The sequence below is a fragment of the Rattus norvegicus genome, chromosome 3, assembly GCF_021556685.1.
Source record: "Rattus norvegicus strain SHRSP/BbbUtx chromosome 3, alternate assembly SHRSP_T2T, whole genome shotgun sequence".
Taxonomy (NCBI): Eukaryota; Metazoa; Chordata; class Mammalia; order Rodentia; family Muridae; genus Rattus; species Rattus norvegicus.
The window spans coordinates 140,191,744-140,203,970 of NC_141536.1; the positions used below are offsets into that span (position 1 = coordinate 140,191,744).

The 12,227-nt window shown below is 52.0% G+C and overlaps 1 protein-coding gene across 1 annotated transcript; it reads left to right on the top strand.

The window, feature by feature from the left end:
• The first annotated feature begins 214 nt into the window (after positions 1-214).
• Positions 215-4,831, top strand: Tmem74b (transmembrane protein 74B). The gene is made up of 2 exons (NM_001399501.1): positions 215-479; positions 3,834-4,831. Exon 2 carries the CDS (start codon positions 3,875-3,877, stop codon positions 4,571-4,573), a length of 699 nt encoding a protein of 232 aa, NP_001386430.1. The 5' UTR covers positions 215-479; positions 3,834-3,874; the 3' UTR covers positions 4,574-4,831.
• Positions 4,832-12,227: the final 7,396 nt, after the last annotated feature.

Here is a 12,227-nt window from a genome sequence, read left to right on the forward strand (position 1 = left end):
CAGAAACAGAGGTGGGTAGAGGCTTCGTTTCTGCCTTCACGTGGCGCCCGTGAGCCATCGAGCCCCACGCAGCAAAGAGGCTCCGGATCTTCAGACCTTGAAGAGGACCCTGGATCCTACCTGGGGTGGAAAAAGCATCCCTGAGTGTAGCAGGGTCTCCCCCAGAGGCAGGGGAGGGGTCTTCTCCCCCGCCCCTCCCTCGCCCCGCCCCTGCACCCAGCGCCGCGGGCTCCTAGCCTCGGGTTTCCCCGGGCAGCGCGCGCGGGCGAGACAGAGGTGGCTCTAGGGGCGGTGGGGGCCGGGCACCCGCAGCCGCCTCCGTCTCCCTCCCCACGCTAACTCTCCCGGCGCCCTCGTCCGCCGCGGGCGGAGCTCGATCGGCGGCGCTCCAGGATCCGCCGCTCCCTCCCTGCCCTGTCCCTTCTCCGAGCCCCCCAGCGGCCGACGCGGTGCAGCCCGGCGCGGCGCGGCGCGAGCAGGTACGTGCGCCCGGGCAGCCGCTGCGGGCGGGCCGGGAAGGGGGCGGGAGCCGGGGAGGGCGAGGCAGCGGCGGAGCAGGGATCTGCGCACACCCTCGGCAGCCCGGAGCCCTGTGCTCCGGCGTGCGGTGACTGGGGAGGCCCGACACGGCTCCGCACGCCGACCGCAAGCCGCCGGCGCAGGGCCTGAGGCGGGGAGTGGCTGCGAAGGACAGCTCGCCTGACCTCGCGGCCCAACGAAGGACACGCGTCCGGGGCACCCTAGAGCACGCCGGCCCCACCGAGCCCCAGCCTGCCAGGGCCGCCCCTCTGCGAGCGCTGATCCGCCGGGTCTGGCCTGCACCGGCCCGTGGCGTTGGCGGTCAAGGGCAGGAGCAGGGGGTGTGAACTGCGGGCCGGCGGGCGCCCGGGAGGCGGGGGGCCGGGTTAGTGGGGCTTTCCGCGCAGAACTTTGGGTATAACCGCGTGGACCTGCGTGTCTGCATCTGCGCGCCCGAGGCTTTGTGTACTATCGAGTGCATGTGTCTATCGATTGGGTTTGCGAAGCCTCACCCAGCCTCGCAGTGTGTCTGGCTCCCGGGTGTCAGCATGCGCCATGGGTGAGAGTGCTGGACTTGGGCAGGTCTGGGTGGATCCTGCTTAGATCTCAGCAGTGCTAGAGGTAGTCTCTTTCTCCCTTCCTCCCTCCCTCTCTCATCCCGCCCTCTCTCTCCCAATTTTACCCTCTTGTGGGTACCACCAGAGTGACCCGTGGATCTGTGAGTCACACTTACTTCCCGGGTCTGTGGGCATTGCTGTGGGAATAGTCCAGGGGACAGTGAGTATGGAACGGGGGTGGGGTTGGGGTAGGGGGCACCTGTCTTTCAGGAACCATAGGGCTGCAGATACAATTACAGTAACTGGTGTGGTTTTGTGTTTGGAGTGTGATCTGTGAGCACCAGTGTGTGTGTATGTGTGTGTGTAAGTGTGTGTAAGTGTATGCAAGTGTGTGTGTTGTCTGGGTAATTGGTAGGAATGCCCTTTAGTAACTTACTAAACATCTTATGAGAGAAACAGACATTCTGAAGCTATTAGAGGGAGGAAGCCTCCTTGTGTTTGCTCCTTCACCCAGGCAGCCTAAGGAAAAAGTTTTGGGTACAAGAGACTCCTGTTCTAAGAATTTGAGTACCCTGGATATCCTCTGGGATCTGAGGCACTAATGTACCCATCTAGGGAAGGTGTTGTGGACCATTCCCATGTTGTTCGAGCTTGCCGAGGGCCTGACAGGCGGGGGCCATTAAGTGGCACCTACTTTCAGGCTCTAAGTGGCTTTTGGTACAAAAAGTAAAAAAGCCAACAAACCCTTCCTTCCTTCTCTGGGAACTGAGAGCAGACTAGGAAAACAGGGAGATTCTGAGAGATCAGGATGCCAGTGCCTGCTGTCTCAAGTGAGGTCTCCAAGAGTCAGGGAAGGAAGGTGCAGTGTGTGGGATTTACAAGTATGTGGGGAACACATATTCAACTCTTGGCCCCTGGTCCCCATACATATACCATGGGCTCTTGAGTGTGTTTTCTAAAACACGGTGACAGAGCTGAGCTATTCCTGAGTAAGGTGCTAACCGGAAAGTCTAACAGGTAGTCAATGCTCAGCGTATATTAAACAGAGATGGTGTGGAGGAACACCGGGATAGAAAGGACTTGTGAGAAGTAGCAGTCTTTGAACTGGGATGAAAGGCCACATGTTTGCTAAGAGAACAAACACATCCACATGGGAAGACCAGAGACTTCTCACTTCTGCCCCTCCGAGTTTCATTCATTCATTCACTCATTCATTCATCCATCCATCCACTTGCCATCGCTTCAGTTATTCGCTCGTGTTGCCCACAGAACACTGGAGAGTGACCAGAGAGTTCAGAGAGTCAGAGCAGGAGAGCCACTCCACACCTAGGGTCTCTGCTGCCTGCGCAGTTGTGTGCCAGGGCTGCGAATGTATGTACCCTCGGGACATCAGAGTATGTATGGAACATTGTGCTTCTGCTGTGGGGTCAGAAGTGACAGGTGCCAAGAAGGTGTACCTATGAAGAATTGAGAGCCACAGAAGGGAAAAGCCCAATCAATGCCAGCCAGGTCTGTGTTGTGAGGGGATGGTGGAACATGGCAGCCAGATTTGCAAGAGAAGTTAGGACTGAGTATCTGCTGCATAGACATGGCTCTGGGGATTGACCTGACTCAGGTACCAAGGGAAGGAAGAAAAGACAGACACATGGACATGCGGGAAAGCTGGGATTCAGGTGGTCTGGGCTCTCTGATGGAGAATCCACAGCAATCCTAGATCAGTGTATTTATTATATGTTTATGTGTATGTGTATCTGTATGGCACCTATGTGTATACACACGTATACACATATATAAGTTTTGATGAATTAGTTGCATACACACACACAACTAATTCACCGAAAATCAATGAATAGATTTGGAAATGAAACAAGCAGCACTCTTGTGAGCTCAGTCTGTTGGTGGCCTTTTGATCCAAGTGCACATGTGCAGTGAATTTGTGTGGCATGTGTCCAGGTATCTGTCCCCACTTCTCAACCCCTACATATTTACACAAAGGCTCTCCATTCTCTACCTTCCTTTCTGTCCTGTTACCACCCTGGACCCTGTCCTCCATGCATCTGATCTGCCACCTTCTAAAATCCACACAAATCCCAGCCTTCCTGGCTCCAACAATTTGCCTGCCCATTGCTTCTTGGCCTGGCTTTCACAATCCTCTATGAACTGGCCCAGCTGGTCTCTGGGGTCCCCCTTCCCATCATCTGGCTGCTAGGGAGTTTCCCACTTGTGCATCACCCCCACACCAGGCTTCCACCCACTAGTACGGGTACCATTTTGACTAGGTCTGCCATACCTACACCATCACCCTACCTTACACATGTTCATACAACATTGCCTGTTAGCTGAACTGGCCACAGCCTGACGAGCGTCACTAGATGAAATCCTTACCACAGTGTATGAGAGAGGCTTCCCAGGCTACAGATGGGAACATTGCTTCTGCAGAGGAACTCAATCATTTGCTTAAGCTCAGCAAGGAGGCTGTAATACGGACCCCATAGCCCCTCTAAATTCCTCCATCATCACCTCAACCCCTCCTTAGTACTGTGGAGTAGAGAGTGGTATTAGTAATGTCACTGGGGATTTTGGTCAGTGGGGAAACTGAGGCCAAGAGAGCCTAAGTACACCAGTCACTGTGAGGTGGGGATGTAGCATGGGTCACATTGCTCTACTGTTCATGGCTCCCCAAAACTGTGCTAGGGGACAAGTGTGAAGTTGAGCTCCAGCAGGCAAATTCAACTGACATCCTGTTTTCTCTTCTAGCTGCCAAGGGGCCGAGGGATGAGCTGGGGTCATTCTTTCCAATGGCATCTCCCCCTGGTCTGGAACTGAAGACATTGAGCAATGGTCCCCAGGTTCCAAGGAGACCAGCCCCGCAGGGCCCAGTGGCGCCACCCAGGATGGGTGTGGAGAACGCCTGTTTCTTCTCTGAGGAGCAGGAGGCTCATTTCCAGAACCCTGGGGATACCAGACTGGGTAACTCCCCCAGTTCCCCTGGAGGCGTCCCCTCACTGTCCCGGTCCCATCGGGATGACCTTTCTTTGCATTCAGAGGAGGGACCAGGCCTGGAACCTGTGAGCCGCCCAGTGGACTATGGCTTTGTTTCAGCTCTGGTTTTCTTGGTGAGCGGAATCCTCCTGGTGGTGACAGCATACGCCATCCCCCGAGAGGCCAGAGTCAACCCTGACACAGTGACAGCAAGGGAGATGGAGCGCCTAGAGATGTACTATGCCCGCTTGGGCTCACATCTGGACAAATGCATCATTGCAGGCCTCGGGCTGCTCACAGTGGGTGGCATGCTCCTGTCTGTGCTGCTCATGGTCTCTCTGTGCAAGGGTGAGCTGTACCGCAGGCAGTCCTTTGTCCCTGGCAGGGGATCCAGAAAGACCTACGGCTCCATCAACCTGCGTATGAGGCAACTCACTGGGGACGGAGGCCAGGTTCTAGTAGAGAACGAGGTTGTCCAAGTCTCAGAGACCAGCTATACCACCCAGGGCTCTTAAGTAAGAGTCCACCCTGTTTTGCTGCTTTAAGCTGCAAAGCTTGGAGGCTTCCCAAACCTGGGGCCTCAAAGTGAGATCCACAGAGGGCGCTGTGGAGGGAGTTTTGGTGCTGGGGTGGGGGCAGCCTGGGGCCTGGCTTAGGCATCACTCAGGCAAACACAGCTGATGCGTTTGCAGCTTGAAGTTTTTTGCATAAGGCTTTGTTTGAAGATGGCTTCTGCTGCTAAAAATACATTTTGGAAACCACTGCTCTTAGAAGATGAGGTTGCTTGGCATTTCTCAGGGTTGGGAGTCATGTGAAAGGTCGCCTCTGTTCTTCATGCCTTGGGGAATTCTGAGACGTCTGCTGTCTTCATTAGCCAAGTGAGAGTGCTGGGTGACTGACTATGTACAGGCACCTTTCAGACCTGACCTTCTAGGGTAGAGTGTAGCTTCATGAGGATGGGAAAAGTTGGTTCTGAGGTGAACCCCTTGTAGCACCCCACTGGTCGAAACATAACATCTCCCTCTCCAGACCTCAGTCGCTCAGTCACATCAGAGAGGAGCTGGTGCCGCAGGATGGGCCACCTCTGCCCTGGGAATAGGAAGCCAGTCTGCCTCTGGCCATCCTTCAGGGGACGAGGGTATTTAGTAGGGACTGGCCATTGTCAGTGCTACTTTCTGGCCTAGCATTGGTGACTACCATTGCCAGGAGACAGTGGTCTCATGACAGACCCCAGGCGAGTAGGCTTGGTTAAATCCAAAGTTTGACGCCGTGTGAACTGGTCTTGGGGTGGGGAGTCTGATTTCCTACAGTGACTGATTCTCTGCAATGGCACATTTACTAAGCACAGTTTCCCCTGGGCATCAGGATCTGAGGACTCGGTTGTAGTTCTGTAAGCTGGGACCTTATCACCTTCCCTCCTTGGTGGGCTGTAACTTGGAACTGATCTCATTCAGGTAGCAGGAGACAATTTTCTCTAAGGCTGAATTTGCGATGTCCAGCTGCCCTTCTTGGTGAAATGCACTTGTCAGTCACCGGGGAAGACCTAGGGTACACTCAAGTGGCCTGGAGACTCCAGCCACGTGGGTTTCTGTTTGTGTTCTTTCATAGGCGAAATAGTTCCAGGGCCCCTCCAAACTGTATTTAAACTTCTGACAATGGAAGTGGGCATTAGGGGGCAGGGAGATAGTGGCAGACATTAGGGGGAGGCACTGTCCAGTCCAAAAGGCTCCTGATGACTTCCAGAGCAATACTGTCTGGGCTACGGGAAGACTCTAAAGGGATCGTTTTCATGAGTCCTTGACCTCCGTCAGAGCTGGCTGTATAAGCTGACATCCTAGTTGTTTGGGGGGAGGGTTAGACATGGGGAGGCACAGGATCCATAGGCTGGAGAGTTCCTGACTATGTGGAACACAAACCTTCAGCCCAGGCAGCTTGAACATCTGGGTGGTAGAATATCACAGCTTCAGACAGATCAAGTGTCTGCTCACGCTGGCAGTTTTTGCCTGGAGCACAGGGCTGGGGGAGGGCTGAAGGGGACAACATTATGCAGCCTGGCCTTGGAGGTTCTGCTATGGTGTGGAGAGGGTGTGGCTTAAAAAGAACAAAGCTCAAGGGAGCCAAAGGTCCCAAGCCCAGGGCTCCTTTAGATAGGTCAGGGTTTCTCCCAGCTGTAGCAGGGGAAATGCTGGACCAAGTGGCAGGAATCAATCTAGAGGAATTACAGCAAAATCAGCCATTGCCAGTTACAGCCTCAGCTCCCCATATCTGTAGGATGATGATAAATGCTATATGGAGTCCTGTGGCAGTAAAGGGGGAATGTTAGGCCACGGTGCTTACTGAGAGCATATGCCTGGAACCGTCCATTCAGATGAGTTTAAACACGATGAAATGTATTTAGGGGCTAAACTGCTAGAAGATAAGGCATAGCAGCTTCCTCCTTCCTTCCTTCCTTCCTCCCTCCCTCCCTCCCTCCCTCCCTCCCTTCCTTTTGTTCTTTCCTTCTTTCAAGCCGGAGGATCCTGCTTTGCATTCCTGTAGGAAAACTTACTTAGAAGCCACTTGTAACTGGATCAAGGCAGTCATTACCTTGTCCGTGAATTAAGAAGATTTGAGAGATGCTGAAAGCATTTTCCCAGGATTGTAGCTGAGCTCTCCCAGCCGGTGGACCGAGGGTTAGGGAGGAGTTGGGGAAGAATAAGGAGTGCTGAGAACTTCCCTGTGGGTTTCTTTGGGGTCAGATTTAGTTGTCCCTGTGATTGCTGGAACATGCCTGTCTCACTTCAAAGAACTCCCTCTCCCATTGTATCCACAGATAGTGACCTCAGAACTGATAAGATCTGGGCTTGAATATGAGTCCTGCCATTTACTGGCTGTGTGGGCAAGTTACCCTACCTGGCTGTTTGCGTGGGCTAACTGGGTCACAACACATTCCTAGGGTAAGAAACATGGTTGGCGTATATAATGGGCATTCGTGTTTGAAGGAAAGGATGAAACAAAAAATTCCTGTTCCTGTCAGGGCAGCCTATGCAAGGTCCTGGAGCCCCACAGTCCCTGCCCAGTTTCCCAGAGCCCTTGCCTTGGGGTCAGTATAAGTGACACAGAAGAGTCCATGACTAGGAGTATGGGTGTGGTTTGCCAGTGGGCTCTGTAGCTGGAGCCTCCTTTTGGTCCTTCATTCAGCTTGGTTTCGGGGGATTTCTGGATAGAGAAAGGTGCCTCTTCCCGGCCCTGCCATGACATAGCCCAGTGATGACAGAACCCGGGAGACACTTGCTCATCCGAGGCCCTGGGGTTTCTGGGTCCAGACTTTTGGGCTCATGACTGTCACTGCCTCTGCTTCCTTGCTTGTACTATGTGGGTTTCCCAGCCAATGGGGATTGATGACTGATTCCACCAACATTGGCCCTTTTCTTGGGAAGAGCATCACCTTCTTAGGGATTTTCTTTCAAATATTTTCCTCCCTACATACACACTTCTGTGCACATTCAAATGTGTGTGTGTGTGTGTGTGTGTGTGTGTGTACACAAAACACTCCTGAGCGATGCACCCTCTGTACACTCTGCAATCTCTCTCTCTCTCTCTCTCTCTCTCTCTCTCTCTCTCTCTCTCTCTCTCTCAATGCACCCATGTACACTTCTGCAGCTTTCTCCTTTAACCTTGCTCAGGAGCCAAGGACGATGCCTCTGGCTGCAGAGTTCTAAGCCAGGGCATCCTCTGGAAAACCGATTATGGTTTCTTCCCGTCTCAGCCACAGACCCTGTGGTTTTAAGCAACAGCCAGAATCCATTCTTTCTATAGTTCCCTTCCTGCTTCCTTTCTTGGAGGATCCAGAACCCTGGTACTTGGAAAGGGGACTGAGCTGGGAGAGTCACATCATGCTAGTTACCACTTCTGTGGGTGACAGCAAGCAAAGGGCAGGGCAAAAGATGGGAGGCTTCAAGAAGCCAGAGGTGAGGTTCTGTAGGAGGGGACATGGGGTGTCAGTGGGTCTGATATTGGTGGGGAGACATCTCCCATTTGGCGTGTTGGCTTTCTCCTAATTTTCTCAGGATTAGATTCATCTGGGAGACAGGAGCTTCCTGGGGTGCTGACTGAATTGGAGTGGTAGGGAGCGCCCATCAGTGGAGGTGTGTTAGCATTTACTTGCCAGGAGTTAGGTATCTTTAGAGATGGAGCATAATGGGAGTTACTAGATTTAGTCGAGGCTCGCCCAAGTTTCCAAACTGCTCATTTGAGAAGAACCAAGGTCTTATTGGCAGAGCCTGGCCTTTCGTCCTGTTCCAGCTTCTTGCCCTTGAGCCCCTGTGCATTCTCGTACCTACATCATTCCTCTTCCTAAACTGGTTTGTCCCAAGTAGATGAACAGTATATGACACCTTCATTCAGAGAGTGGCACATGGTGCTGGAGCACTGCCCTACACGAATCTCATAGGAACAAGAGTCAAAACCCTGAAGGTCCATGGGGGCTGATTGATTCATTGGTGTAAGGGCTGACCGCTCAGGTGCTTGGCACTGGCTTAGTGCTTCCTGGCCCATTTCTTCTTCTGCAAAGGGGCTGTGCTAGTCACAGTACCTTCCCTGTAAGTCTGGTGAGCAGCAAATTATGTCTTTAAAGCACAGTGCCCAGCATTTCCCAATGCTCAGTAAATATCAGCTGTTATCTCATTTGTTCACAGTATCCTTCCATGGTACAACACATGTACACAGCCCTGGCTGTCTTTGCAGGATGGTGTGGCCGTGTGTGTGTGTGTGTGTGTGTGTGTGTGTGTGTGTAGGTGGATTGAGGAAGACCCGAGACCTGTGCGGTGTGGGGGTCAGGAAGGTTCTTTTAGAAAGGGGATGCTTAACGGGAATCTTAAACAAACAGGAAGTACTGATGGGAAGATTGGTGGACGGGACACTCCGGGCAGGCGTGCACGCATGCACACGCACACACACACACACACACACACACACAGAGAGAGAGAGAGAGAGAGAGAGAGAGAGAGAGAGAGAGAGAGAGAGAGAGAGAGACGGAGGGAGGGAAGGAGGGAGGGAGGGAGGGAGGGAGGGAGGGGGAGGGAGAGGTGACCAAGAGGCTCCAGCATCAGCAGCAGGTGAGAGATGAAGTAGGCAGGTGGTGTAGCACAGGTGACTGAGGAGAGTGCAGTGGGACCCACAGAGGGTGCTTGGGCTTCATCATCTAAGAGGGACAGATGTGGGCTACTATGAGAAGGCTGTACAGGCGTGAGGGTGGTAATGTGGTGACAGGGTCTGTCCCCCTATACTTGTAGGTTTGTCTGGATCTTTCATGTCAGATGCACTGTGGAGGCAACACTGCATCACACCCTAGCCCTCCTTTAAGTCTCTTCTTACTCCAGCCAAGGGACATGGCTTTGACTCCATGCCTAAACTTGGCAGCTCTTTCCCACTTGATTTCTGAGTCTCCAGGGTTGAGGTGGCAGCTACTGGTCTCCTGGGCTTAAGGAAAAGCAGAAAGTGAAAAGAGACTCACCCATTCTTCTGGCCCAGGGGAACAAAGAGACAGGAAAAGAAGGCAGCTACCATGCCAACATCTTCCTGGGGTGTGGCATCTGGGTCAGTACTGACTCCAGGACCAATGACATTCAGCAAAATCTATCTCCTTTCCTTTCTTCCAGCCTCCTTCTCTTGATTTCTCTGTGTCCATGTCTTCTTTTATTGAAGTTACTTGTGAGGGGCTGGGTGTCCAGAGGTGAGCTGTCACTATTGCTGACACTCTCCCAGTAGTTCCTATTCTTTCACATCAGAGATTAAAGCAGGAAGGAGCCCAAGCACAAATGTCTGCAGACTTTTGCAGGTAACATTAATGAATACAGTAGATGGCCATGACAGTGGTGGTAATAAAGGGGAGTGTCTGCTGTGGCCCGACCGGCTGTTGCTTTGTAGTCACCAGAATCTCAAATTTTTTAATTGCTACTGGACAGCTGGATTTTGTGGGTGCACAGATGTGGCAAGGTGAGCACTGTGGCTGAGGTCAAGGGAATAGTCAATGAGATGTCATTTGCTGGGGCCAGGAATGCCAACTCCCTTTCCTGGGCCTTATTAAGTCATTTACAGAGATGGGTACCTTCAAGAGGGTGGGCACTTCCTGACTGCAGGCCAGGGATACATGAGTCCCATGGTTCCCGCCCAGGAATCCTTGCTCATCCATTCAGCAGGTTTGAATAGCTGCCATGGGCAGTTCTAGAGCGTTATTTCGCATTCGAGAAATGAAAGCCCAAGGAATACCGACTGTCTTCCGAAGTTCAGGTCTATTTTTATCTGGAGAATTTCCAAGATGTACAGCGCTGACTTGAGGAGATAGTGGTGTGAGGGATCGGAGAGAGGGCCGGGTCCTTTCTGCAGTCTGGTTATCCTGGCTTGGAAAACAGTCTAGCTTATGAAGTTAGAGGTCTCCTCAGCACCACAGAGGGTGCTGACCAGGGTGCTGAATTGACATGGCGCTTCCTAACAGGCTAGCTAGGAGGAAGAACTGGCCTGTTCTTGTGACTAAGGACCCCGTGACAGTTTTGGTTCACACTACACAGGGAAGCCTTGGATGTGAAGACAAGAGTTTCTGTGCTCTGTGACCCTGGGGAAATCTTCCTCATGCATCTGGTGTGGACTAGCTCTTTCATTTGTTTACTGTAGAGTAGCTTCTATACTGCCAACCCCAGAGGACCAAGGTGAGCAGCAGCTGGGGCTATGTGGCAAGGCCCAGCTGATCCCAAATCCAGAGGCCCAGAAGAACTCCTTAGCTCACCCTCAAAGGAGCTTACTGGGCATGTCTCCTGCAGCGTGGAGGCTGTGCCCCGTGGCATCAGATGCCCCCTCTAACCTGGGTTCTGCTGGTGTAGTAGCTGTTAAGTATGAAGGAACGTGAGGAACACCCAGAAAACAGTATGTTTTAGTCTATGCCCATCCATAGCATTAGGTAGAATTTCTCAGACAGGTCCTGACTTTTTCCAGATTCTGCGACAGCTTTTGCCTGGTGACCATTGCTCACGTGAGGTTTGGGTGCAGTTCTACTGAAAAGTTTTAGAGCCAGGCTGGTTTAGTTCAGCCACCCCCTCAGGAGTGTGTCCATGCCTACTGCCCCTAATCTTCACCTCAGGTTGTAGTTAGCACAATCTGACCTAAGCATCTGTGCATACAGCATGCACCAGATAAACACTTGTCTCCTGCATTGGTTTGGCCTGAGTTCCTCTCCTTTGTCCTTGAGCTCCATTCTTTACGACTTCCATGACAGCTGCTGACACCCACTGAGCTCCCACTACCATTGGTAAGGCACGTTGAGTGAGACTTTCCAGCAGTCACACAGGCAGGGGTAGCACCATTTCACAGATGAGGAAGGCTGCACCAATAACATGCTGGAGCCATTTCTACACTTGATTTCTATCAAGCTACGAGACCTTCCTAACCCTCTTAGGTTTAGAAGTGAGGCTGAATGACTAATGACCTAAAGAGTATGTTATCTCACAAGGGCACCCAAATGTTTAAAGACACGTATGAAATAAATACGCTTGAATGATCTATAGAGTTAGGGAATGGAGTATATATTAGGGGTACAACCAGGGCACAATGAAAATATGAATTCATTAATCATGTATACCATCAACTAAAGCTGACGGACTCAGTTCTTTGTTCCTGATATCCAGGTGAAGTTAAAGGGCTATCTCAACCGTTGAACATCACAAATTCAGTGTGCACATGGAAGGTGGGAAACTTGTCAAAAGGCAGGTTCACTGGGGCTGGAGACACAGTTCGATAGTTAAGAGCAGCTGCTGAGAGATACCCAATTTAATAAAGATGGAGGAAAAAGAAAAGAGCAGCTGCTGTTCTTCAGAGGACCCGGGTTCAATGCCCTGGCACAGCTCACAATTAGCAGTAACTCCTATTCCAGGGGCTCTAATGCCCTTTCTGGCTCTGTGTGCACCAGGCATGCATCTAATACACATACATACATGCAGGTAAGACACTCAGACATAAATGAAGTGGTAAGTCTGGAGTAGGCCCTCAGATTATTCATTCCTAACAAGACTTTGCTGTTGGTGGTACTGAATAGAAAGACTTCTTCACTGCTCTCCAACCTTGTGATCTGTGAATTACAACTGGACTTCACAAACAAGACCTTGAATGTCTTTGCTTAGAGCTGTGGGTTGGGGCTCA

Bases quoted from the DNA above. Each gene is read 5' to 3' on its own strand.
- Tmem74b (NM_001399501.1), top strand. From the start codon at position 3,875: ATGGCATCTCCCCCTGGTCTGGAACTGAAGACATTGAGCAATGGTCCC.